Below are 23836 nucleotides of genomic sequence, written 5' to 3' on the forward strand. Positions count from 1 at the left end.
GGAATTACATGTTTGATGGGTCTTTTCAGGTGCAGTTGTGCAAATTTATTCTTGAGTAGCCATATCGACTTCAGAGAGCCTTGCTTGCTCTGGCTGAGCAGTGTGAGAAGATGATTCCTGGGTGATCTTCGCATTTCCCTGTGCATACAACTTCCACCTGAAATAACCTGCTGGGACCCTGTACCATTTCTGTAGTACTGTACCTGGTCCTAAGCTCCTGCCATGGGAAAGCAGATTTCGATCAGAACCAGAACACCACCGGTGGGGGCTAGCCCTTCCCCTGCACTGTCTTCCACATCTACTGGGCTCCCCAAGCAGCCATATGCAAGTTTTCTTTACTTACAGGGCTGTATCCACTTGGAGGGCTGTCAGATTATTACCAGGAAAACAGCACAGAGGAAAGGGGGAGTCCCCTCTTCCCCACCACCACAACCCCAGTCTGAATCCCTCTGCCCTCCCCTTAACTTCTTTTTACAAAAATATAAAGATACAGGAGATGCAATCATAGATTTCTAACAACTTTCATTTGGTCTTCAATCGAAAAAGGAAAACACAGTGGACAAGCTTTTCAGTGCTTGTGCATGGAAAGTGCCTGGACAAGCAGCTCAGCAGGTCTGCATTGGAGGAGGCATTTGATGAAACAAAGAATAGATCAGGACGACTGCAGGAGACCACCACTGAGAAGGAAGGAGTAAAAAAGTGTGTTGGAACTGAAGCAATAGGCATTTCCTGTTTATGCAGCCATTAAGATGTAGCCAATACCCCAATCCAAGATGCAACCTCAGGAGACTCTGAGAAGGAGCTAAACGCAGAAGATGGACAACTGCAGCTTTTACCAATGCAGGTCAACAAGATTTTAAGGCCACATCCCTCAAAGGCAAACAACCAGAAAATAGGGACAGTCCCTGGGAAATAAGCAAACATTGACCATGTAAAATTTTCTGTTTATTATGAACAGAACCCCCAAAGGATGAATGGTCCATAACAATCAAGAATGAGTGGGAACACCACGTGCAGGGGAAGCACACACACTTATTTGCCTAAGGGCTCATATGGCACTGCAGGGCACATGCTTACTATTCATGCACTACATCCTTTCAGTCAACCCCATCCAAGAGATGAACATTTGACAAAAACACATACAAGTGCCATGGGTTACATTTCCCGAAATGTCCTCGAATATTTGCTTCTTCTACCCCCCCTTTTCTTCTCAGCAGCCAGGATCTCCCACAAATACCCTTCAGGTTTTTGGTCCTCCCATTCTTCTTCTCTTGTAGTGAGCCCCATGGCATTACCTTCATGCACACCACGTCAGACAGCAAATGCCTTCTAACCCCAGTTCTCCCTTCCCTCAGACTCCTCCGCCCTCTACTTAGCAAACACAGAATGAATTTCATTAACTTACTGAAGCTCCATAAATTACAGAAGCATCAACAAACTATAGCCCTGTTAACTTGAGGCAGCTTGCAAGTTAAAAATCACCCTCTTCCCCACTCCACACACCCCCAAGTGCAAAGCCAAGAGAGCTGCAGCTGGAGTGGCTGGCTGATGAAAGGGCTCATTTTCATTGGGCTGTATGCTCAGAGGAGAGGTTATTGAGGCTTCCTGGAGTGACGAGGCAGAAGCTCCGTAAATGGACACCCACATTTCCTTCCCAGGAAACCACAACACTTCACATCTGTAGCCTCCTGCGAGAGTCCTGTTTCCAGGCTGGCTGCCTTTTCTCAACTATCCATCAACATCTTTGATGTTTTGCTCAGCTGCTCTTCCTTAAGACAAACGTCTTTGGGCACATCCTCAAGTCTGTCACATTAACGCCAGCCACTGCTCATTTGTCCTTTGGATTCATAATCCAGGTTGCTGAAGAGCCATTTCTACTCTCTCAAAACATGTTCATGCAAAGGAACCTCTTGTCCTAAAGTTAGCCCTGTGCATAGAACCTCTGCTGGCAAAGATGTAGAAAGAAGCCACACCTCACTTTCTAGGGATGCTCCCTTCTGCTTCCAGAGCCTTCTATGATTCCGGAGTCAGGGAGAGGATCATAACTCCGCATGGCCCTTGGCTCGTTTCTCCCTCGCTGCCAGACGTGGGGCTGTCCCTCGCAAGTCCCCTCCAGTCAGCTCCATCAGGGAAGGACCAGCCACAGGCTCGTCTTTCATCACATCTGCCTTCTTTTCTCCCAGGACTGCCTCCTCTTTTGGGTGGGCACTCACACTCCTGTGGCTGTAAATGGTAAACTCGGGCAGCGTGGGCTCCATCATGCTCAGGAAGTCATAGGCAGGAAGGCGGGGCTGCCAATCTTCATCGGACAAGATGGCTGGAAAACAGACCAGGAAACAAAGTACTTACAAGGGGAACAGCACTTGGTTTCAGGTTCCCAAGAACACAGGAAGAGCCCAGTTGGATCACCAGATCAAAAGTTCATCTAGCCGTTCATCTTGCTTCCGGTAATGGCCAATCAGACAGATCCACAAGCAGGGCATGAAGGAAACAGCCCTCCCCTGTCTGTCCATACCCTGTACAACAGAGATTCTCAAACTGTGGGTCGTGACCCACTCGGTGGGTTGCGATTGAATTTCTGGTGGGTCGTGATAAGATGGAGGCTGCCATCTTGAAAAAGGGCAAGTAGACCCAGGCAGAGCCATTTTGAGAACGGGCAAGTAGACCCATGTAGAGCCATTTTGAGAAAGGGCAAACAGACCCTTGGGGAGCTATTTTAGGCTTCCAGGCACAGAGTAAACAAACAGAAAGAGCGGCTTGCACATGCGCAGGGCAGGCAGCGTGCCGCTTTTCCTCTGTGAGCGTGCTGCTGCGCAGCCCCATTCAAAGGAAAGAGAAGCCTGCTTGGAGATTTTCAGGTGCTGCTCCCTCATTCTTGGGGGCATGCAGGACCCCTCTGTTTGGCTCCCTTTAACCTTAGGCAGGCGAGAGGGAGAGTGGGGAAGCGCCCTGTAGTGGGGACCATGGGTTGGCGGCGGAGGAGGCCTCAGCGCCCACACTCTGCTGCCACGCGCTCAGCCGGGCGAGAGGGAGTGTGGAGAGGCCAGGAGAAGCGAGCGTTCCCAATACAGCTACCCCACTGTTTGGCTCCTTTTAGCAGCTGGGAGGAGACTCTGATTGCATCTGAAGGGTGTTCTGAGGGCCGGAGAGGCTGAGTGAATGAGCCCACTCATTCATTTATTCATTCATCTAAGTTCCATCTCTAATTTATTTATTTAAATTTTATACTTAAATTTTTTTCCCCGCCCTCAGCACTGTGCCAGATATTTCATGTGGCCCTCTGGCCAAAAAGTTTAGAGACCCTGCGCTAGGAGTTTTTCCTGCTACAGGAAGGGGGTTGGACTAGATGATGTTGTAGGACCCTTCCATAAGTTTCCTGCCTATCAATCAAAATATACTAAGAGCCTTACAGGATCAGACCACAGGCCCACTGTGTCCAGCATCCTCTTCCCCAGAGAAGTTGCCCTGATGCTTCTGGGAAGCCCACAGACAGGGCATGAAAGTCACAGCCCACTCTAGGCCACTGCTCCCAATGCAACCAGTATCTACTGGCAGCTCTCACCAATGCCACAAGAATCTAATTCAGGATGCAGCCCTGTTATGTTGCCTGTTATGTTGCCAAGACAGACAAGAGTCAACAGAACACTCTGGGGGGAGGAGTCAGAAGGACAGTTACAGGCTCATGATAAAATATTATTTCTCTAAAGTTTTCCCACTGCTCCCTGTCTAATAAAAAATTGGGATTCAGTGCTCCATTTGTAACATCCACCAAGCACACAACAGCCACATGACATTCTTGAGTAGCTGAAAACTTTGACCACATTTTCCCTACATGGAAAAGAGAGAGGGTGAGCTTTTGCCTCCCTCTGGTGGATAAATTATCATTTGTTCTGTCCCAATTTGAAAGGCGTCCACTAAAGCCATTCTATTTCTTGGTAAACAACTTAAAAAAGACCAAAAAAAGGGATGCAATAAGAAAGCCACTAGTAATTGAGAAATTCTGAAACAGGTTCCCCCAGAAGCCTCCTTCAATTGATGCTATGTGGCAGCTGTAGGGGAGGCATCAATGCTGTGGCTACCAGGGAAGTCTGCAGTTTCATCCCAATTTCAGCTCTGCTTGAAAATTGCTCCCTCCCTACATTTAAAACAAAAAATGGTTGGCAACCTTCAGTCTCGAAAGACTATGGTAGAAGCCTACAGCACCCGGTATTCCCAGGCGGTCTCCCATCCAAGTACTAACCAGGCCTGACCCTGCTTAGCTTCCGAGATCATGGTAGAAGCCTACAGTACCCGGTATTCCCAGGCGGTCTCCCATCCAAATATTAACCAGGCCTGACCCTGCTTAGCTTCCGAGATCATGGTATAAGCCTACAGCACCCGGTATTCCCAGGCCGTCTCCCATCCAAGTACTAACCAGGCCTGACCCTGCTTAGCTTCCGAGATCAGACGAGATCAGGAGATAGTGTTCAGTATAGGGAGATGGTTGGCAACCTGCAGTCTCCAAAGACTATGGTAGAAGCCTACAGCACCTGGTATTCCTAGGCGGTCTCCCATCCAAGTGCTAACCAGGCCTGACCCTGCTTAGCTTCCGAGATCAGACAAGATTGGGCATGTGTAGGGTAACAGTTGCTGACAACAATTTGCTGAAAGGGCCCCTGCCTATCAAACAGATAGCAAAACTGGAGAGGCCATTTAGGATCAGACCAACAAGGTACCAGAAGACTCTCTAAGGTTCTTGTTGTGGTGACCATCATTCATAGAGCAAACAGGGACCCTGATGAGGGAGCGATCAGAGTGAGGGCCCAATCCTAACAAACCTCAGTGCTGGTGCTAGGTGTTGCAAACATAGGAGCTCCGAGCAGAGGGGACGGGGGAGATGTTCTGGGGTGGGGGAAGGAACTGGGGAGGGAGGGGGTGGGACCAGCAGAGCCCTGCTCTGCCGATCCTATCTTCTGTATTGGACTGAAAAGCCTGACGTGGGGCTCCTCGAGTCTGCACTGACAAAATAGCCAGCACAGCATGGAGGAGACCCATTGTGGTCCCTGCACCCTTACTCGGGGGAAGGGGACGAAAGTACCCTTCCGCTTAGGAGGCTTCCAGCAGCCCTGGCAGTGACACTGGATGCAGCAGTAGCCATTTTGGCACTGCTGCACCCAGCAGAGCCACCGAGGATAGGACTGGGCTGTGAAACAGCAGAGAAAGAAACCAGAGACGGATTTTGAGGGTGTCTTCGCACTCTGCACAGACCTAACAGAGAGCTGATTCTCTTCTTTCACCAGGGAGGGTTTCCCAGAAAGGGAGCCCTGTGTTGGGACATTTTAGTAGATCTTACAGTACTAGAACTATACTAGAACATTTTCATCCAATGAAAATGATGGGTAGGAGATTCAGGTTGGACAAGGACATCCTTCATCACACCATGCATAATTAGTCTGTGGAATTCACTGCTACAAGATGTGTTCATGGCTATTAGCTGATATGGCTTCAAAAGGAGACCAGAGGCCTGTCACTGGCTCCTAGTCATGATGGCTGTGGGCTACCTCCAGATCCAGAGTGTGCTCCCTGGGGCATTTGGTGGGCCGCTGTCAGATACAGGAAGCTGGACTAGATGGGCCTATGGCCTGATCCAGTGGGGCTGTTCTTATGTTCTCAGAGTCTGCCTCCAAATACCAGTTGCAGGTGATCCATACTGGGACAAAAGTTGGCCTTTCACTCTAGCTTGGGGGCCTCTCTCTCCAGCTTGGTATGCCTCCATTTTGTTACATTTTGTTTGGGCAGGAGGTCTGGTCTAGAGGGTAGAGCCTCCATTTGCCTGAAGATTAACATCCACAAGGTCGCCAGTTCGAGGCCACCGGCACCGTGCGACCTTGAAGCAGCTGGCAAGCTGCAGCTGAGCTGTTCCATCTGCTCGGAGCGTGGGAGGATGGAGGCCAGAATGTTAAACCAGATCGGAGTGTAACACCTTGAATGTGGTGGTTCTTGAAAGAGAGAACCTTCTTTCAATTTGTAAAAATCCCTGCGTGGATTTAATAAGCCTGCCTGTGTAAACCGCCTTGAATAAAGTCTTGAATAAAGACCAAGAAAGGCGGTATATAAATACTGTATATTATTATATTATTATTACACCACCTGGAATGGCTCCAAAAGGAGAGGGAGGGAGCCGCTTGCATGCTGCGGTGAGGCTCCCTGCAAAACGTGCTTTGCAACCCCTCTAGCTACTCCACTGAATTACTAGGAAAACGGCCCTTCAGCTGCAGACACAGGGTTGGAATTTCCCTGTATGAGTCTAATTTATCATAAGAGTCAAGTCTGCAATGACGCTGCGGGGCACGTAAGCTTAGGGGAATGACCGGATACAGAGAGCCATTTAGAAAAAAAAGAATCCTTGCTCTGATATAAACACAGTGCTCAGCCAAACGCCAGAATACGGCCTGCAGAAACCCAAGATATTTCATGCCGTGTCGCTATTTGTGCTTGTCCCACTCAAAGTTACAAGGACTAGCAGGACCAGAACCAGAGAGCAAAATGTCTTGCTTAGCAGACTCTACTCCGCCTCATACTCACTGCTTGGAACCTGCAGGCCAGAGGTCAGCTTTTCAATCCAAGCTTGGACGTTTGCGACAGTAACAGGCTGATCCGGAGGAAATCTGAACACTTGGCCCCTGGAATGGAGGTCGACCCAGATGAGAAGCGGCAAGGGAGGAAGAGGTTGTCCAAAATAGGCCTGGAGGATCCCTCTGCCCACTGGAGTCCTTTGGCTGTGTTTAGAAGACCAGCACATTAATCAGCAGCAGTGACTGAAAAACCAAAGAGCTCTGATCTAAAGGGCCACTTAACAGACATTTGAGAAGCATCCAGACTTTGCTCCCTGATCCTGCATGCAGTTTCATCCAGAAGAATTTGAGTCCAGTTGCTCCATAACAGGAACTTCTAAGTAATGAAGGCCAGAACATTTGTGCTGAATCCCAAAAGGATCATGTTTCTGCTGCCCTTTGGCTACTTCGATTTGATTAAAAGCAGCAAAACCAAAAAGTTCTGACTGTTCCCACACTGAGATACAGGCACCAGCTTGCTCCTGAAACTGCCCTCTGAGCATCTTTATTCTACAGCAAGTGGTGCCAAAACAAAAGAACTTGTTTGGAATACCGTTATTATTAGAGGACCAGCCCTCTCCTGAGCTCTGGTGAGTCCATCATCCCCGGCAGCACATGAGTGGGTGCAACAAGGGCACCATCTCTTTCATCTACTTCAGCCTCCTCTAAAACATTGCAGAAATGCGCCACTGTTAGTTGGGGGGGGCATTTTGGGTGAGTCCTAGTTGCTGTCTACAATAAACAAGAGTGACAAAACCACACAGACTATTATCCATAATCAGGGGTGCCACCTGCCACCTGGGATCCATTGCCTCTGCACTATAAAACAAACACCCCCAAACCCCTTAGGGCGCTCCTCAAATGCTGCTGTGAACCCCAGAAGTGTGGGACTTCCAGTTTCACTACAAACACAGTACAAATGCATTTTGCAACAGCTGTGCAGGACCTTGCACTGCCAGAACGCTAGGCTTGGGCTGCTAGGTTACAATCCTGTACACACTTATCTGGGAGTAGGTCCTATGGAACTCAGTGGGATTTACTTCTGAGTAGACATGCACAGGATTAGGCTGTCAGGATGACTCTGTCATCATCAACAATTACTACCATGTGAATCCTAGCAGTGTTTATTGTCAGGTCTATGTTCTGGATAAGGCAGAAACACAGCCAACAAAGTGGTTCAGGAACAGGTGCAGATTGCTGGAGTCAGCAGGACTGTGACTGCCTCACCCTGGGTGTGGCTTAGCCTACACTGATTGGCCACTCCAACTACTTAATGTTTGGTCTGTTGAGCTTCCAGTGCAGCAGTAGGAGTGTAGTAGGAGACTACTGAACTCCTGCCAGTAACTTGGGAGGCTGGATGTGAGTATATACATGTTGTTATTGACCATGGAATGAACTTTGACTGTGTATCTTGGAAAAGTGATTTGGATTTGTTGTTTATGGACTGACTGCTCATTGTGCTGACTAGGACTGTTTACTGATTACTCTACCTGTGATATTGCTCTGAAATATAACCACTGCATTCAAAGAACTCTGCTGGTGTATGCTGTTTTGTGTGCCTGCTCATCCAAGGTTCCATACAACTCTTTACCAGACAAAGGGTTGCAACTCTTAACATTTATCCCTCACATTTCAGCTTTACGCAGAGGTTACCTCTCTTCCATGTCACAGCCATTTCTGCTACAGACCACCCATTGCTTCCTGCCAAGGATTTGTTCAATGAAGCTTTATTTTCTCCCTTGATTTCAATAAAACGTGGTGGTTGGCAACCTTCAGTCTCGAAAGACTATGGCATAAGCTTACAGCACCCGGTATTCCCAAGTGGTCTCCCATCCAAGTACTAAAACGTAATTAAAAAGAAAATACCATGTTTCTGAACCACTTAAAGAGATGACCTACAGCCCAAGGAGGAGATGCCAGGTAGCTAGGAATGCAAGAGTCCATTTTGCTAGATAGTCCATTCAGCAACATCTTACCAAGTCTAAAATATATCATTTATGAAAAACAGGCAGCCTCAACACGTTTGTTTACTTCATGCTGTAAACAGTGACGTGAGCTGCAGTTGTCAGTGATGATATTGAAGGCTGGATCCTACACAGCTGCTGCTGGTTCACTTGGATCCTCGGCTTCTTACGGAACCTGGGCTTTGAAAGAAAAAAACAATCTCATTGTGAGTCACGAATCGAAACAGAAGTCAAGTATTCCGTTTACTCACAAATTCAGCCAGCAAGCAACGAAGACCTGGTGGTCGTCATCTTCAGCCAGATGCTGCATTTCTTTTTGGTCCTTTTCACTCAGAGTCCCGTTGCTGAAGAAGATGAGCAAGGGTTTTTGCAGCTGGAAATACTCTGGAAGATTTTCCACTGTGATTTCTGGCTGCAACAGGGGGGGAAAAGGTGGCGATATTATGGAAAAAGGAATGTGAACTCCAAAACCAAAGAGAGGTCTTACATTTTAATAGCTATGCACTGGAGAGATGTTTTAGTCAGGGTGGATTATTTTCCCCTGCTGCAGTGATGGGAGAAGCCAGATCTATTGAACTTCTCTCTGCCACTCAGCCACAAAAAGGACTGCATGTTCTCTTCAAAGCTGTGCACAAAATCAGGCATCACAGCAGGCAGACAGAAACATAGTTGATGGACCACAATCCCTTTAGTCCAGGGTTGGCAATCTTTCCAGCAAAGGGGCCAGACATTTGCCATGATGTCATAGCTGAACTTCCGAATTGCCAAGCTCCTGTAAGTGACCGTGTGGAACTTGCCTTAGGAAGCGAGACTCCCACACAATTTGCCATGCGCCGGACAGGGAACAGCAGAGCTGCCTGTCAAGCCTCACAGAGTCCCTGTGCAGCGTAGCCTGAGCAGGTGACTATGCCGTTTCCTGCCTGGTGCACAACAAATTGTGCGGGAGGCTTTATCTCCAAAGCCAAGCTCCACATGGGCCAGTTGACCTTAGGCAGCAGACCAGATCCAGACCATGGGCTGTAGGTTGCCAACCCCCTACCTTAGACCAAAGGTAGGAATTGTGCTTACAAATGGTTCCAGCAATGCATCGCGAATGACTTCCACAATGTCTTGTGTGCTGTACTTTGGGAGTTGGATGATGCTCCTCTTCCGAGTGTCCTTATCTGACCTGGCTAGCAGCAACGCTGGTAGAGGGAAGTTATATTTATGGGAGCTGAAAAAAGAATAAGAAACACATTTCAAAAATTCATTAAAATACTTAAACATGGAAGAACAAATGGGCAGGCAAACAATGGAGAGTTGTGGGGTTCCGCACTGCCACTAACTATGTTGCAAGCCATGCATCCAAACCAGACAAAACAGCAGCACTGAATAAACTGAGCTGAATCCAGGTCACCATTGCTTGAAACTGGCACACAGGAGAATGCATACACACATCAGTCTGCCACTTGGGAAAAAGACAGGAAGGTGTTCAGATGCCAGAGACTCCTTCAGACACAGAGGGTGACAGCAGTGCGCAGCAGCAGACCCTGTCATTGGCAAGCAGTATGAAGCCCTTGGATTGGCCAGGCCAAGTGTAAATACTAGGATCCTGGCCTTCCACCTTTGTCAATCAGTGGAACAGCCCTGCCAGCTCCAAGCCTCTGAATCGCTGAATGTGCACTGCGTGGATCCGAATTTGAGCGCAGCCACCCACACCCCCAGTCTGGCTCTGACACGCACATCCAAGTTAGACCGGCCAAGATGCACAACACCAAGTTCAAGGCAACCAACGTACAGAACTGCAGCATCATCTTCACAGTAGATCCCAGTCCTTATATATCCATTTAGGGCAGTTCCAGCTTCAATGAAAGCATCTCTCTCTGTCAAAAGATACAAATAAAGAGAGATGTAAATATGACAGAAGGGGTGATTTTCCCTCTCAGCACACTGTACGAGGCCTGGCCGGAAACAGAAAGATGTGCACAGATTCCAGCATACACGTATCATGGGAAAGGAGTAGTGCAAATCGTACCAGAGATGATCTGCAGTGGCGCAGCTAGGGGGGTGCAAAGCACTATGTTTGGCAGGGAGCCGCACCGCAGCATGCAAGTGGCCCTCCCCCTCCCCTTCAGAGCCATTCTGGGTAGGGGGAGCAAAATAGAGGTGAATGCTTTGCTCCCGCCACCTGAAATGGCTCCGAAAGGGGAGGGGAGAGGCTGCTTGCATGCTGCGGCGAGGCTCCCTGCAAAACACAGTGCTTCGCACCCCCTCTAACTACACCACTGCCACTCTGTCCATTTCACAGAACATGAGGATGGACTAGGTTCCAGGCTGAGCCAATGGCTTAGCTAGGTCATTTGACACCCGGGGTCCATAAATTTTTGTCACCCCGTATGACATAATTAATTAATTATTAATTTGTAATTACTTACTTAATTAATTAATTAATTATTCATTCTCATTTTTATACCACCCTCCTCTAAGCAGCTCAGGGTGGTGTACATGGTTGCTACCCTTATTTTGTCCTCACAACAACCCTGTGAGGTAGGTGAGACTGAGAGAAAGTAATAGTCATGACATGAAATGAATAATAATGGCCAGAAAACAAATGCAGTGAATATTTCCCCACAAGCAATGGATGAAATTCTGCATCAAGTGGTATATGATGGTATTATTCCCAAAAGCCATGATTTCTAGAATTTTGTTCACCAGGGCCTCATCCCCCCCCCCCCACAAGAATATCTAATTGACCTGTTTTGAGTTAAGTCAGTGGTACTCCAACTTTTAACACTGGGACCCACTTTTTAGAATGACAATCTGTCCAGGACCCACTGGAAGTGATGTCACGGCTGGAAGTGACATCATCAAGCAAAATGAAATGAATAATAATTAAAGAAAAACAAATAAATAAGGGAAAGCCATCCCTGTTTCACTGTGAATTTTCTCTGTAGCCTGCCTGCAATCATCCCCCCACAAAAATATCAGTGAAATTTTCAGCCCTCCCCAGAGCCCAGTTCAGTGCAAGTTCTTATATTTCAAGCTTATTACTATCAAGACCCACCTGGCTTTTCAAGTCTAAAAACAAATAAAAATTGACCTTATCAGCTCAAGCCTCTGTTTTATTCTTTGTGTGTGTGTGGGGGGGTGCTGCTTTCTGGAGCATTTGTTGAGCTCCACTTTCATCAAATTGGGACCATGAAGCTAGCCTTGCATTCGCATTTGCCTGACTTGACCAGCAACCAAGGCATGTTTGCTTACTCGCTAGTAAACACGACCATGTGGCTTACTTTCACTTTCCATAGGGCTCAATACAATCATCTGCTGGGGGGGCTTCCTTCTTAGGTGTTTTTTGGATGCTTCTTTCATTGGATAGAAACCATTCTGGTGTCCTTGGATTCCTCTCAGCCTGCCCTTTCCAATGGACTAAGACAAGTGTGCCTACTCACGAGTAAATGCACGATATGGCTTGGTTTCACTTCCCATAGGGCTCCATGCATTTTTTGGTTTCCGGTTTGATGGCCATAACTTTTGATGGAAAGCAGATATTCTACCCCGGGTTTTTGCACTGCATTCTGCTGGATATTCCACATCCAACAGTATATAGCATGATGGGGCTATTCATAACCTCCATGATGTTAGCAATGTTGGGTCATTTGTGGTATCACCCCCCGACTGGTACCTGGGGCGAACCGCCCCCCCACCCCTCGCAAGCTACACCACTGGGCTGGGCCACTTCAGACTGCACAAGGGGCAGCAACCTTTTTTTTTTTTTTTTTTTAAAGTTCTCAAGTTTTAAAAAATACCATAAGAACATAAGAACAGCCACACTGGATCAGGCCATAGGCCCATCTAGTCCAGCTTCCTGTATCTCACAGCGGCCCACCAAATGCCCAGGGGAGCACACCAGATAACAAGAGACCTCATCCTGGTGCCCTCCCTTGCATCTGGCATTCTGACATAACCCATTTCTAAAATCAGGAGGTTGCGCATACACATCATGGCTTGTACCCCATAATGGATTTTTCCTCCAGAAACTTGTCCAATCCCCTTTTAAAGGCGTCTAGGCTAGACGCCAGCACCACATCCTGTGGCAAGGAGTTCCACAGACAAGGAGATGTCTGTCCTAACCCGCCCAACACTCAATTTTAGTGGATGTCCCCTGGTTCTGGTATTATGTGAGAGTGTAAAGAGCATCTCCCTATCCACTCTGTCCATCCCCTGCATCACTCTGTCCATACCCCAAACCAACACAGTAAAGCATAACAGAGAGAAGGGCTTAGTGTACCTCTGTCCCTGGGGGGACTCATTCACTAAATGCAGGGACTTTCCTGCATGGAGGAGCATTCCAAATTACACACCTCCTTTCCCCTGCAGTCTGAAATCTTAATGCCACCTTGTGCTGGAATTGCAGAGCAGCTGGGAACAATGTGCTGGTGCCTTCCAAAGCACTGAACTACTTTCCAACATCCCTGAAACCTCAGTGGGATCTTCCAACTTGGAAGTCCTCTTTTTATATAGACTGTAACTTAAGGATCCTTTCAACACACAACTGCACAATGCAGATCGGTCCCAATCCTAGCAAAGGCCAAACGAGCTGCACAGCGTCCAGACCTGCTCTGCATCATGGAAGTATCTTCATGGTTGGAAACTCAATATGCAGCAGGCCAAACTTCTCCCCTCATCTAGACAGGGTAGCTTGCTAAACAGCCCCTCCTCTCTTCCCTGAAACCTGTTTTACTTGGAGATCTGCACCAATAATCCTCTTTTGCACCAACAAAGAACATTTCAAGCATGGAGCACTTGTAGCTAATTATGGGTGAGGCACGGTGACCCCAGATTGTAACCCACATGTAAAGGCCACTGGAGCAACACAGAAGCATAGTGAAAAAGCTGCTTGGTGTTTAGAAAGAATCATTTTGCAAGTCTGAAGCACAGAGAATAGTACGAGCAGCTGCTCGTAAAAGCAGCTTGATTTTATTAAAGGCAATAAGTTTAGTCTGACTGAGGCTGGAGCTTTGGGGCCTCAAAGGCTGTGTTATGCACGTTGGAATGTAGCCTAGAAAACAGTACCAGGCTGGAGATGTATGCCTTGATAGAAAACGCACTTGTGTTCACCAGGAAAACGTAACTATCCTCTTATGCTTTAGGAGTAAAGGTATACATATGGAGACCAAGTAACCTTTGATACCAAACCAAAGTATGTACCCAAAGTAAAAGGTCACAATAGTTATTCAGAATTAAGACACAGAGGTCAAAATGTTTGATTTTAGTGAAGCTGTTAAAAGAAGTTTAAAAGTCTTAGCTTCGAAGAGGATTGCAGTGGGCCCCACAGTGTTTTACTAAACCCAGGAGAAGAAATGCAGAAGAGATAAGATAGGTAGCTCAAGCAAGGCCATCCTAATTAGGATGAGTCTGAAGGGGATGTATGCCAAGAAACGGGTCTGAAGTTCTGCCAAAGATGAGGTCTTCACACCTGTGTTTAAGTGTTTTTGTGTTCTCTTTTAAAGAGGTTAGTGAGAGGACTTGTCAATTGATTTCTAATTGAAATGATAAATGGGAAAAAGGTTCAACACTGGGTCAACACTGGCTAAATGATGTTACAGCGTACCCTACCGGTTTTTGAAAACCGGCTAAGTTTTTAGGTGAAACCCCACCTGTAAATCAGAGCCAATCAATGGTTTTGCCCACTTATTGCCCACCTATTTTCTACCTTTAATGCAAATGGTACCTTAGCTATATCCTATTAGGAATTAGTCCCATTTCTGATGTCAGATCTTCAGCAAATGAGAAGTCTAGATTGAGGACAAAGAGCAGTGAGAGGTATAAAGGTTAAGGACCAGCATTCAGACGGGGTCCATGCTTTGGACACGAGTCCCGTGGACCAACTGCATGCAAATCAAATAAAGCTTGTGAACCTTCACTCCTAAGTACCAAGTAATTCTTGAGTTGCCTTGCAACAATGGCAGCCACCATGCTCCAAGCATGGCTGTTCAAAGCGAAGAAGTTCAGCCAAGCACAACAGCAGCCATTCAGGCATCAGAAGGCGAAGAGCTGCAAGAGGGCAGGTGCAGTTCCTCTGTGCATTGCTGACTCAGGGTCCAATCCTAAACACTGCACACCAGCTTACCGCCAGCACACACTATCACAAACATGCCAGAAAGCACGTTTGCAAGCCCTTAGTGCTCTGCCGTTCCACAGTTGCCCAAACCGCCAGGGGGCAAAGAAGTACGTGCTGGTGTGGGGGGAGGTAGAAGGAGGCATCCCAGGGCGGGGGAAGGCGCAGAAGAGGCATGCTGGGGGGAGGGAGCAGGGGGAGGGAGGTGGGACCGGTGGAGCTCAGCTCCACTGGACCCTGAGCTCCACCTCAGGCTGCACGGCCTGATACAGAGGCTCTTGAGTCTATGGCAGCCTAAGGGTTGCTGCAGAATCAAGTAGCCCCATTGCGGGGCTACTTCCCTTACCTGGGGGAAAGGGACACCTGGGGAGGAGCCCCCGGCAGATGCCCTGTTGCACACAGGATGCCATCGTAGGCCTGGCACAACGGGTACCTTAGGATTGGGCTGTCAATCTGCGGCAACCAGCGCTAGACCGAGTACTTCAGACTCACAGTCACTGCAACCTTCACAAACAGCCTGGCCAGGGAGGGGAACATCAGCACTGTCTCCATATTGCAGCTGGTAATGATGAGAATGAGAAACCAGACCTCCTTTTTGACTGGATGATGTCACTGGCTTACTGCAGCTTTTCTGTGTTCTCTATTTTTTTGCCAGATCTGATCTATGCTGGGGTTTTTTTCTGAGCTAAGTGCAATTGCGGCTCTGGTCTGTCCGGCATAGATAGGCAAGCAGTGCAGTCGTGTGGCTTTACAAGGCTCCTGTGCTTTTGAATTAAATGCTTCCTCTTTGCAGTTTTAGCCCTTACGTTGTCGCCTGTGGTTCCCAGCTGTGGGAATCTGTGAATCTCTGCCCTTTGAACAGCATCTGTATTTATTTAGAGAGAGCAGAGGGTTTTAACTACTAATTTTCTCTTGTTTTTAAATAGCAAAATAGAACTGTGTTGGCAACCTTCAGTCTCGGTATCGCGCTCTGAATGGTCCTCTCCAGTGTGCGAAGCCTGGGTAAAGAAGGTTTGGAGGATATGCTGTTTCCCATGCAGCAAATCCTCCCTCTCCACATCGCTGGAATGGTCCAATGGAAAGGCAGAAGCCAATACTTCCAATGGTTCCAGCAGCGTCGCAGAAGTTGCCAGAACGTGACTGTGTTCAGCCATGAACTGCCTCAGGGACTCCGGCTCCGGATTTTGCCTCAAGGTTGACTCCTGAAGCCTTTTCCACAACTGGATGTAGCCACAAGGCAGTGGAGGTTTGAGGTCAGAGTTTCCTTCTCTTAGATGAGCTGCCTTCCCATGCTAACAAGTCCCACCTACCCGGTAAAAAATAGAACTATAAACTGTAAAAGAAACGGGATCTTTGGGAAGCAGGACTACTACAACCAGTTCCAAATTCTGCACTTATTTAAGGGGCCTGGTCACAGAACTGCAGAATACACAGCACTTTCTATACACAGTAATGCGGTCAGTCCAGCAGTTTAACAGCCGCCGATGAGTTTGTGAGCAACCTGTCCCTCATTCATTCTCTTTGCAGCCACCCTCACCGCATCTCTTCCATGCTCCATCAGGCCAAGGTTGTGGGAGGCCAGCCTTTCAAGGCAACCCTTAATGCAGTTCTGTAACTCATTATCAAAACTGAGCAGCACAGACACTTGGCATTTGATTAGATTTTGCAGAAAAGCCAGCCCAATGAGCCAGGGAAAGTCAGCCCCCTGCAAGCCAGAAGCAGGAAGACCTCATCTCAGTGGGCAGCATCCTCCACTGAGAAGGACCTGGACTGGCTCACTGGTCCCACTAAGCAACAAGGGACCCTCCCCCTGCTGCCTCTGTTTCTTCTTCCCTTCTCTCCCCATCTGGCTCTGGCTGACTGCTGCCTTTGACACCTGCAACTGCTCCCGCAGACTTTTTTATAGGGTGTCTATGGGCATCATCTATGGCCATTTTTCCCACTTCTATTTTGGGATGCAGCACCCAGTAAGTATCCCACTTAGTGGGGAGGCCATGTGCAGCAGAAGGGGTGGCAAGAAAGTGTGTTTGAGGGTAGCCTGTGTCAGTGGAAAGGGGGGCCTCACAGGTGAAAAGGTCTGGTTGTCTTCTCCTCCCTCCCTTTTGTTGTGATGCGAGTTAGGAAGCTCAGTGCTGTTGGCTACTGATGTTCTCAGGAGATGCAGCTGCTGGTACTGTTGCTGCTTCCTCCAGTCTGGAGCTACTCTTCCTCTCTTAAGAACATAAGAACAGCCCCGCTGGATCAGGCCATAGGCCCATCTAATCCAGCTTCCTGTATCTCATAGCGGCCCACCAAATGCCCCAGGGAGCACACCAGATAACAAGAGACCTGCATCCTGGTGCCCTCCCTTGCACCTGACATAGCCCATTTCTAAAATCAGGAGGTTGTACATGCACATCATGGCTTGTAACCCACAATGGATTTTTCCTCCAGAAACTTGTCCAATCCCCTTTTAAAGGCATCCAGGCCAGATGCTGTCACCACATCCTGTGGCAAGGAGTTCCACAGACCAACCACACGCTGAGTAAAGAAATATTTCATTTTGTCTGTCCTAACTCTCCCAACACTCAATTTTAGTGAATGTCCCCTGTTATGTGAGAGTGTAAAGAGCATCTCTCTATCCACTCTGTCCATCCCATGCATAATTTTGTATGTCTCAATCATGTCCCCCCTCAGGCGCCTCTTTTCTAGGCTGAAGAGGCCCAAACGCCATAGCCTTTCCTCATAAGGAAGGTGCCCCAGCACAGTCATCATCTTAGTTGCTCTCTTTTGCACCTCTTCCATTTCCACTATGTCTTTTTTGAGATGCGGCAACCAGAACTGGACACAATACTCCAGGTACGGCCTTGCCATCGATTTGTACAATGGCATTATAATATTAGCTGTTTTGTTCTCAATACCTTCACTAATGACACCAAGCATAGAATTGGCCTTCTTTACTGCCACTGCACACTTGGTCGACACTTTCATCGACCTGTCCACCACCACCCCAAGATCTCTCTCCTGATCTGTCACAGACAGCTCAGAACTCATCAGCCTATATGTGAAGTTTTTTGCCCCAATGTGCATGACTTTACCCTTACTTACTTTGAAATGCATCTGCCATTTTGCTGCCCATTCTGCCAGTCTGGAGAGATCCTTCTGGAGCTCCTCACAATCACTTCTGGTCTTCATCACTCGGAAAAGTTTGGTGTCGTCTGCAAACTTAGCCACCTCACTGCTCAACCCTGTCTCCAGGTCATTTATGAAGAGGTTGAAAAGCACCGGCCCCAGGACAGATCCTTGGGGCACACTGCTTTTCACTTCTCTCCACTGTGAAAATTGCCCATTGACACCCATTGACACCCAATCTTTGTTTCCTGGTCTTCAACCAGGTCTAAGTCCATGAGAGGACCTGTCCTCTAATTCCCTGACTGTGGAGTTTCCTTAGCAACTTTTGGTGAGGGACCATGTCGAACGCCTTCTGAAAGTCCAGATATACAATGTCCATGGGTTCTCCCGCATCCACATGCCTGTTGACCATTTCAAAGAATTCTAAAAGGTTCGTGAGGCAAGACTTACCCTTACAGAAGCCATGCTGACTCTCCCTCAGCAAGGCCTGTTCGTCTATGTGTTTTGAGATCCTATCTTTGATGAGGCATTCCACCATCTTACCCGGTATGGATGTTAGGCTGACCGGCCTATAGTTTCCCGGGTCCCCCCTCTTTCCCTTTTTAAAAATAGGCGTGACATTTGCTATCCTCCAATCCTCTGGCACCGTGGCCATTTTGAGGGACAAGTTGCATATCTTAGTCAAGAGATCAGCAACTTCATTCTTCAATTCCTTAATAACTCTTGGGTGGATGCCATCAGGGCCGGGTGACTTATTGACTGATAAATTGACTTATTGATAAATTGACTTATTTATCAATTATGTCTGAAACATCTTCTCTTTTAACCTCTATCTGACTTAATTCCTTGGTCAGGAGGGGCCGTTCCGGCAGTGGTAGATCTTCCACAGATCTTTCTTTTGCACTGTGACGGTCTAAAGAGGCCTGTTGTCTGGGGAGAAACAGACGTGGTTGCTGCCCTCTACCCCCAGAATGCCAGTTTGCCTTTTTTAGCCCTCTATATTGCCCAGGCAGCAAACAGAGCATTCAGAATAACGGCGGAGAGCGTTTCAGCCATGAAATATCTTCAGTGGGTTCGGGACTGTTGCTTTCTCTCCCCTCTCAATTTTGTTTTTGAGGAAGCTTTGAAACTTGAATCTGGGCAATGCCCAACACTGTGAGGAGTGCCCATACAGGACACCAGAATGGAAGGAACGGATCCTGCCTTTGAGTGTGGAACTCCCTTGAACTGTCCTGGCTTCATATAAGCCATTCAGGGGCTTCTCCTCCTCTTCTCTGAGTTAGTCTCAGTTCCTCAAAAAGCTGACCAAAGCTGGTCGCTGTCGCTACATCTTGCAGCAGAGATTTCCATGCAAACACTTGCTTTGCCTGCCTTGAATCTACTTCCCATCCGTTTTCTTAGGTGACCTCCAAGCATTACGGAGAAGAATGAGCCCCTCTGCCCCGGCCTCTACTCCCACAGATCTAGCAGCAAGCCCCTCCAATTCCCCTCCATTCTCCATACATAAAATGGGAGCAGTGGTGATCTACCTGATAGGGTTGACATGGAGGAAAACAGGAAAACATGAAGTGCATTAAAAAATGCGGGAATTCATAAAGTTACAAATCCTTGTTCCCGCTGCTAACCTTTCCTTCTGGAGCCAGTTGGAGCCAAACCAAGGCAAGAGCTTACCTTCCACCATACCGGAGGCAAATATCCCCAGAACAGAGATGCTGCAGGAGGCAGAATTGTCACCAGTTAAACAGTCTTCCACTTCCTCAGGGGTTGTCAGCCTCACTGGGGTGGAGGTTCTGCTCCTGAGGGTACAAACGCAAACAAGACGAAAGGCTCTGAGCCAGCTTACAAGGCAGACTTTGATCTCCTCTTTGGCACATGTTGCTTCACTTGGATGCAGTGGCATAGCTAGAGGGGGTGCAAAGCACTAAGTTTTGCAGGGAGGCTCACTGCATCGTGCAAATGGCCTCCCCCTTCGAAGCCATTCCGGGTGGGGGGGAGAAAAACAGAGATGTACGTCTCTGTTTTGCTCCCCGCCCATAATAGCTCCAAAGAGGAGGGGGAGGGGCTGTTTGCATGCCATGGTGAGGCTCCCTGCAAAACTCCCTCCAGCTATGCCACTGCTTGGACGTTCTATGTGGCAACTGTATTTGCACCATAGGATGCGCCAGTGCCACCCACGACAAATACATCAAGAGTGGAGAACCACAGCTCAGTCTCTTCAACCACTGCACACTTGCACCTGGAGCCCTGGCGGCTCTCAGCCTCGGCTGCAGAGGGGCACTTACAGCTCCATGAACCTCAGCAGCTCCTCAGTCCCCCACATCCCAGAGTAGGTCTGCCACCTTCCTCTTCCTTTCTCCCACATCTTGATAGCTGGAAACTGGGTGATGTTTTGCTCTGTGCAAAGTCGTGGCCAGTCCCAGCAGTTGACCCTCGCAAGGGATATCCCAGGAGTTCCTGCAAAAGATTTATGGGAGAAACAGTAATTCATAAAAGTCCCTCTCTGCAAGGCACAGGCTATCTTTTTCACATCCCACCACCTCCCTGTCAGTATTGGGTGAGGACTGGATGAAGCCTCCTCCTTGGATACCCCAATACCAGCACTAACACTTCTTTACAGGGGTCACAAGGAAGCAGAAAACACCAACAGCCACCCCCACAAGACTGCTGCCCAGGGAAGGCTGCAGATTCAGCCAGGTACCACGTACCTCTAACTTGGCAGTTTTCAACCCAGGGGAGGATTCGGGGGGGATGGGTATGTGACCAACCCCAAATGGTCTGTCAGCCGGAAAGGATGCCCACTGGGCTGGGAAGCAAAATCAGGTGCCAGGAGACTGCTCAATGGGCAGGGCGCCAGTGAGATTGGCTGGAATGGACTTGGAGCCCAGATCTAACGGCTGGATAGACAGGCTCCCATACCAGCCGATGACTTAATGTTCAGACGGGAGCCCTGGTCTACCCAGCCAGCAGATCTGTACTCCAAGTCCAGGCAGGAGCCTGGGTCTACCTGCCTAGCAATCCTTGGCCAAGGAAGCAATGTCAAATTGGGAGCCCAGCTCTACCTGCCTGATTGACCAGGGCTCTGGAGCTGGTAGTGATCAAGGCCCCACCCAAATACTTCCGTTTTGCAGGAGGCGCTTTGCAGTGAAAGTTCCAAGCCTTGGGGAGTGCTGGGCAGGGTTCCCTGCACCTCCTGCAGCCCTGCCTTCTAAAAGTAAGTCACAAGCACCCCCTTCACTCCCCCTTAGCAGCTCGATCCTGGGGATTGCGTTGCTGCCCTAGCCCCTCCCCCACAAAGACTTACTGAGGGAGTAAAGCTCCCTCAAAGTTTGACTACCACTAGCCTAGAGCAGGGGTGCCCAAACCCCGGCCCTGGGGCCATTTGCGGCCCTCAAGGCCTCTCAGTGCGGCCCTCAGGGAGCCCCCAGTCTCCAATGAGCCTCTGGCCCTCTGGAGATTTGTTGGAGCCCGCACTGGCCTGATGCAACTGCTCTCAGCGTGAGGGCGACTGTTTCACCTCTCGTGTGAGCTTTGGGATGAGGGCTCCCTCCACAGCTTGTTGTTTCACATCTATGATGCAGTAGCAGCAGCAAAGGAAAGGCCAGCCTTGCTTTGTGCAAGGCCTTTTGTAGGCCTTGAGCTATTGCAAGACCTTCATTCATTCATATAAGTTCATCTTTAATATATTCATTTATGTAAACTTATGTTAATTTATTCAAATTTTAAATGTAAATTAATTCTTCCCCCCCCCCGGCCCCCGACACAGTGTTGGCGAAACAATGTGGCCCTCCTGCCAAAAACTTTGGACACCCCTGGCCTAGAGGGATCAGAGTGGGGAGAGTGTAGGAAGAGACTCAGGGACAATTCTAATGCCACACTCCTAGCTGCAGTTGCTCAGTGATGCAGGAAATGTGCCCTGCCCATGCCCAAAGGCATCCTCATTACCAGCTCACATGTTCCAGGGCTCAGACCTGGTATTGAAAACAGATTCTGAGTCAGAGCGATGGCACTAATCAAACCCTGCCGGAAACGCCCAAGATGTGAACGGAAATGTCGAGCACCAGCTGCTTGGCCCTGGAACACCATTATTCCAGGAAAGAGCCGCATGCCAGACAGAAATGTTTGCAGTGCAGGAAAGGCAGGCATTATGAGTCAAAGAAAAATCCAAGCAATCTAGTCTGACTCCACACACTGGAGGCCACACATCTATCACTGCTTCCTGGGATTTCTGCAGGGCACAAGGAGGTTGCTGTCCCTCCTGGGATGGAACACCAGTGCCCACTGGCTGATTTTCTGGCTTCTGTCCAACAAACAGCAAGTTGGCAAGGTGAGCACCACTTCCACGTTGTGAGGACACAGAGCTCCAGGAAGCAGGTACAGAGGGTGGAATTTTCAAAAACACCAGCACAGACACTCACACTGATGGAGACTGCCTTTGGGCTGCTAGTTGGCAAGTCGCAGAAGAGTCTGAAAGTTATCTATAGCTGCTGCTGGATGTCCCAGCAAGCCTTGCCTTGGGTATGGTTTGGACTGACTACTACAGTATTCTCAGTCCCACCCCCCCTTCAGGATAAGCCCCATGAGGATAAGAATACTGGCCTACCTTACAATGATTACTGACACAGTCAAAAAGTACTACTTGAACGCTAAGAAGTGCTGCAGAATCAAACAACCACCAGTTAAGACCGTCCTTCCTCTGGCAGGGTTATGCTGAGAGAAGAGGCAAGTGTCCAAAGCCGGCCAAGAAGCGAAGGGGAGAGCTTCCAGCAGTCACTCACCAGCATTCTTGAAGCCCCACCAATGCACACTTAGACATATATAAATCCAGGGAGATAAATGGGCTTAGCTGAACCCAACTTTGCACTGCACCTGGGGAAAGCAACTCCCAATGGGCAGAGTTGCTATGCTGCTATGCAATGCTGCCACCTGGTGGTCACATGGAATTTTTTTCAATCTGTCTGTAGTAAAGCAGAGACTTCACCACAGTCCGATTCTTGTGCCTGGCACTTTGCTTCTCCACCCAGAACCTTGGCTTACCACGGACTGAGCATCTCTTCCCGTGCAAGACAGCATCACTACCATTCTGAATGGCCTGTGCAGGCTTACACAGCAACGCTCTCACACAAGACCCAACACTATCCACAAAACCACTCGTTCTTTCCTTCACTTTCCTTATACACCTTTCCCAAGGCGTGTGCATATGCTGCAGCATATTCACCAGCAAATGCTCGGACTTCTGCCCTGCTATGTTGCATCAATTATTAGAAGATGGAAGGTCGCTCTGGGCTGTATTGCTCATTTGTGTCATGGTAGCACCTGGAACCCGGTGGGAGGAAAGGCTTTAAATACCACTTTATATGACAAAAGGCACAATCCTAATCAACTTTCCAGCACCAAGGCAGGGGTACTGCAGCTCCAAAGTACAGGAACAAATGTTCCCTGACTTTGAGGATGCCTCCGTGACTGCTACCCACCTGCAGGGTATCCATTGGCACAGCTGTGTCAGTGCAGGAACGTTGGTTAGGAAAGTTGGGCCAAAGACCTTCATGTACCTTCTTCCACTAATCTGTATAATAAGACCTGCTGTAAGGTCGAGCTAGTTGCAGAATCTCCACATTGCAGGGGGATGAGGCTTGAGAAGCAGTGGCCTCCCTCAGGGAAGGTCTGACCCAGATGCTTCCCTGGCTGGCTCCTCCAACCTTCACCGTTATGCTATCCCCAAATAACAGCAAGCCTGGTTCCCACGCTAGTTCACAGATTTTTGACATTTTCTTCTTGTGGCACACTAACATCTATGGTCTATGGCTGGGGTCGGCAACCTGTGTTTTTGGAGCCGCATGCGGCTCTTTCAGTCCTCTGCTGCGGCTCCCAAGTGGGGGCTGGAAGCGGGGCGCCTTCCCCGCAGCCGCCGCCCAGCCAGCCCAGCCCCAAGGGCACCTCACTCTGGCGCGATGTGCTTCGGGCGCTGGCTGCTGGTGAGTGCAGGGCTGGGGCGCTGCTCCTCCCTGCAAAGTGCCCCCCGCGCGCACAGCAGCTCCTTCCTCAGCAGGCAGGCAGGGGCAGCGGCACTCTCC

The 23836-nt window shown here is 48.8% G+C and overlaps 1 protein-coding gene across 2 annotated transcripts in view; it reads right to left on the reverse strand.

Moving 5' to 3' along the window:
- Positions 1–937: 937 nt before the first annotated feature.
- The window catches only part of TXNDC16 (thioredoxin domain containing 16), a 54468-nt gene continuing 31569 nt past the window's right edge, over positions 938–23836 (reverse strand). For both annotated transcript variants that reach the window (XM_066630001.1, XM_066629994.1), the window contains exons 15-21: positions 20048–20219; positions 19437–19561; positions 10335–10419; positions 9626–9770; positions 8809–8969; positions 6565–6758; positions 938–2317 (exon numbers count right to left, since the gene is read on the reverse strand). In XM_066630001.1, the coding sequence (XP_066486098.1) occupies positions 2040–2317; positions 6565–6758; positions 8809–8969; positions 9626–9770; positions 10335–10419; positions 19437–19561; positions 20048–20219 (1160 nt within the window). In that variant the 3' untranslated portion in view covers positions 938–2039. The remainder of the gene's footprint in view (positions 2318–6564; positions 6759–8808; positions 8970–9625; positions 9771–10334; positions 10420–19436; positions 19562–20047; positions 20220–23836) is intronic.

The sequence above is a fragment of the Tiliqua scincoides genome, chromosome 1, assembly GCF_035046505.1.
Source record: "Tiliqua scincoides isolate rTilSci1 chromosome 1, rTilSci1.hap2, whole genome shotgun sequence".
Classification (NCBI taxonomy): Eukaryota; Metazoa; Chordata; class Lepidosauria; order Squamata; family Scincidae; genus Tiliqua; species Tiliqua scincoides.